This window comes from Lithobates pipiens, unplaced genomic scaffold (assembly GCF_037356315.1).
Source record: "Lithobates pipiens isolate NorthernLeopardFrog02 unplaced genomic scaffold, aLitPip1_a1.2 Scaffold_22, whole genome shotgun sequence".
Taxonomy (NCBI): domain Eukaryota; kingdom Metazoa; phylum Chordata; class Amphibia; order Anura; family Ranidae; genus Lithobates; species Lithobates pipiens.
In genome coordinates, this window is record NW_027507784.1 from 153,296,237 (window position 1) to 153,300,521 (window position 4,285).

Sequence of the window (4,285 nt, forward strand, 5' to 3'; positions counted from 1 at the left end):
ATTGCCTGTTCTAAATGGAACCTGTCCTGGTAAATCTCTGTATGGTCTTGGCCACTGTGCTGCAGCTTAGTATCAGGATGTTGGCAATCTTCTTATAGCCTAGGCTCTTTATGTAGCCATGGCCCCGACCTCAGAGGAGCTGATGGTGAACTTCAGGGTCAGGGAGCACTGACATCCATTCTCACAGTGTGGGTCACTAGGCCTAGTGGGTGCAGAGTAGTGTAGATTAAGTTTGGCGCCAGACACTTTGATGATGCAGAACAAAAGAGATTTATTTTCTCTTAAAGAACTGGGAAGAGAGGGTTAGGGACACCCTTTGAGGAGGTGCAAAAGCACTTAGCAGACTCTGAGACTCACAAAAATAGAACAGCATATTGAATGTACAGCTCTGGAAGCCTTAAAGCTGAACAGGGCCTGAACAAGCTGTTTCCTTTAGCAACTGAACTAGTTGGTCGACTTCAACACAGATCTGTACACATACCAAACTTGGTATCCCCGTTGTGTAGGACCTGACCTCCATCTCACAGCCTCCCGCTGTAGCTACCGAGGGCCACCCACACTGACCTGCTGGGTTCCTTACTCGGCTCTTCAGCCCAACAACTGAAATCTCTTGCAAGCGTCACCCCCACTATCCCACTGGCTTCCACTGAGACTTCCCAACTTCTTCACCATCCATGGTTAGTAAATAAGGCTGCTCTGGTACTCTCTCAGACTCTGAACTCTGGCCTCTGATAACAGGTGCATTGTCCCTTGATGGCGACAGTATCCCCTTTACCTCTGACCTTGGTTAAAGCTTTGCCTCTGGCAACAGGAATGGTTGTCCTCCATTAGCAAATCTGTCCCTTTACCTCCGACAAAGAGGGGTTCTCCAGCTGGTAGAACCCATGCAACTTGGTTAGGCTTGGTTAGGCTCCTTCTTATCCTGGGTAGGCCTCAGACTGCCTAGCAACCAGGTAACTCCTGGCTAGGCCTCAGGCTTCTGGACTAGCAGCCGGGTGATTTCAACACATGTCCACCCAGACAGCTCCCCAGGTGGCACCGAAGCCCAATCACCTGACTCCTCCCAAATAAATAGGTTCTCCCAGCAGGCTATGGGGCCAAAGAAAAACTCTGCCAATTGGCTAGAGCAACCTATCCACTCATACTCGAAGTTAAAGAGGAGCTGCACAAAAAAAAAAAATATTAAAAGCCAGCAGCTACTAATATTGCAGCTGCTGACTTTTAATAATATCACACTTACCTGTCCCAGGTTCCAGCGATGTCGGCGGCAGATGACAAGCGATCGCTCGTCTCGCTGCAGCCACCGCCGCCATCCTCTGTCAGGGAATCGGGAAGTGAAGCAAGAGGGCTTCACTGCCCGGTTCCCTACTGCGCATGCGCGAGTCGCGCTGCGCTGGTTCCCCGCTGTGTCTCTGGGAACTGTGTGTTTCCCAGAACACAACGGGGGGGCGGAGCCATGTGGCGGTGGGCGGAGCCATGCGGCGGTCTGGCCGGAAGTGGGTGCAGTTACCTGGATTATCCAGGTAACTGCACCCCCCTCCCCCCGAAAGGTGCCGATTGTGGCACCGGAGGGGGGGAGGGATAATACTAGCGGAACTTCCCCTTTAGGGTGAAGAACCGCTTTAATATGCACCTTATCATTTCAATGCCATAGGTGACAATGCCACCCAGTGGTAGAGGGGAGAGGTGCATCAAACTCAGAGTTAGGTAAAGAATCAGAAGATCCCCTAGCAATTGTCCAGGTTAGTGACCACCTAGCAAACTATATCTGATCGCATCCCTGTTCAAGACCAGGGTGCTACACTTATGTAGATCAACAATTTTTTTTTTTCAGATCCTCAGAGAGTACTTTGGTGTGAGGTGCCATGTTGAACTTCCAGTGACCAGTATGAGAGAGTGAGAGTGATAACACCAAATTTAACACACCTGCTCACCATTCACATCAAGGCCTTTTATCACTAATGAGTCTCATGACACCGGGGAGGGAAAATGGCTAATTGGGCCCAATCCCCCACAGCTATTACCCTTTTGTATAACTTGACCCTCCCTCCTAGATTGTAAGCTCTAATGAGAAGGTCCCTCTGATTCCACCTGTATTGAATTTTATTGTATTGTAATGTTGTAAAGTGCTGCGTAAAACTATCCGCGCTATATAAATCCTGTATAATAATAATAATAATAATTTGCCAAATCACAAGGTGGATAGAGGCCACAGAAGCAACTTTATGATCTTTCTTTTTGTAAAATATTAGGAATGAACTCTTCATTCTCTAATAGTAGCCAATCTACTAAATCAGAACTCACATTCATAAATGTATTGAAATATTATGTGCCATAGACAGATAAATATGTACGGATCATTTTTCAATCAAACATATCTTTTTGAATAGTTGGGAAGCCCCCTGTGTAAAAACAGTGCCTTCCAAATGAATTGTAATTTGTTCTACCATAATACTGTATCTTTTGTTTTATAAATAGTGCAGCGCTGCACTATTTAGAAAACAATATTGAATTTGGTGTGGTGTATCACTGTAAGTGTTCAGCAGCTGTGCAGTCACATATATTGGTGATTTCACACATTTACCCTGTTATAGGAGGAAGTAATTTTATTTTGCCACTGATTGTTTTTTTCACAATTTATAATACTCTATCTACCATGACATAAAATATAAGCAATGCTTTATTTTTATTTTTTAAATGATGTTAGTTTAAAAATAATGTTTTCACCTATGACCTCTGGAGTAGTTGCGTGTACAACAGGTCAATGAAAGTGAGTTGTGTGCACAAATAAGACAAAAGACCTATACATATCCTATAGCTAACAGAAAACAGTCAGCATCATTGACTTTCTGCAACATCGGCAGAAAGAGGTATATAAAAGAGTCGTCATTCCAACCCTGAAACAGCTCACAGTTCACAGCTCACAGCTCCTGGGTCACATCTCCAGTCAAAATGGTTAAGGTATGTTACTTTTCAATTTGTATAGCAGAATACAGGCTGACATTTGTACTGTAAAGAATTAAAATGATCTTTTTCTAAGAATTTTCTGCAAGTAGTTAGATGACATATTATAGTGCATATTAAATATTTTTAAGCTGCCACCAAAGCAGCAAGAGTTCTGAAATGAATAATAAGCATGTTATATGCAAGATATAAGCAAAGAATAATACTGTATAGTGTATATAATATTCATGAGTTTTGAAACCTGTTTTAAATACATGTCACCGCCTGTCTCTAGATCGTCTTCTACGAGGATAGAAACTTCCAGGGTCGCTCCTATGAGTGCAACTCTGATTCCTCTGACTTGTCTTCCTACTTCAATCACTGTAACTCCATCCGAGTGGAAAATGGGAACTGGATCCTGTATGAACATCCCAACTACAGAGGACACCAGTACTTTTTGAGGAAGGGAGAATATCCTGATTTCCAGCAATGGTTGGGATACAATGACTCTATCAGATCCTGTCGTCTGACCCCACAGGTATATTTTGCTTTATTTTTTAAATATGCTCAGTAATATTTTTGAAATGTGAATTAAAACTTGCAATAGCTTGTTTAATTTGCTCCCCAGCTGTTCCCTATTTCTAAAGCAACAGCAATTGACATAATACATTTTATTTAATACAGCATCGTGGACCCTTCAGATTAAATGTCTATGAAAAAGAAGACTTTAAGGGACAGATGATGGAGTTTACTGAAGATTGTCCTCATGTTTACGAGCAGTTCCGCTACAATGATATCCACTCCTGCCATGTTCATGATGGATACTGGATGTTCTATGAGGAGCCCAACTACAAAGGACGTCAGTATTACCTGAGACCTGGAGAGTATAGAAGATACACTGACTGGGGAGCTTCTAGTTCTAAAATTGGATCTTTTAGACGTGTCCAGCATCAGTTTTAAACATGAAAATACAAATGTATCACTACCTAAACTTTAATAAAACTTTACTATAAAGTAAACTTCTCTCCGTGTTTGCATAGTTTTGTTATTATAAGAACATGAAAAAGCACAATAGCGATCTAGTCTATGTTCTTAGTGCAGCCAGTTTAATTTGTATGTTATAATAAGCCACCTTTGTAACCCCCTCTTTAACAAGTTAGTCCGTTGATCTAAAAAACATCTTAAATCCACATGTCCATGATGTTTGCGGTTGTTAATGGCTGTTTAGAATAATTTACTAGTCTGGGTGTATAGAAGATGATGTCCTAATTTAAAGTGAGCAAATTCCTGTGGCAATAGAAACATAGAAACATAGAAAAGTGATGTCAGAAAAAGAATGAGT

The 4,285-nt window shown here is 42.2% G+C and overlaps 1 protein-coding gene across 1 annotated transcript; it reads left to right on the forward strand.

Annotated features, from left to right (window-relative positions):
* Positions 1 to 2,841: 2,841 nt before the first annotated feature.
* LOC143924282 (gamma-crystallin-3-like) lies at positions 2,842 to 3,962 on the forward strand. The gene is made up of 3 exons (XM_077448486.1): positions 2,842 to 2,961; positions 3,239 to 3,481; positions 3,628 to 3,962. The coding sequence occupies exons 1-3, from the start codon at positions 2,953 to 2,955 to the stop codon at positions 3,901 to 3,903; spliced, it is 528 nt and encodes a 175-aa protein (XP_077304612.1). The 5' UTR covers positions 2,842 to 2,952; the 3' UTR covers positions 3,904 to 3,962.
* The last annotated feature ends 323 nt before the right edge of the window (positions 3,963 to 4,285 follow it).

What these genes read in the sequence shown, in the direction of transcription:
- LOC143924282 (XM_077448486.1), top strand. An exon ending in CCTGTCGTCTGACCCCACAG is followed by an intron (nt 3,482 to 3,627) that starts GTATATTTTGCT and finishes TATTTAATACAG; the next exon opens with CATCGTGGACCCTTCAGATT.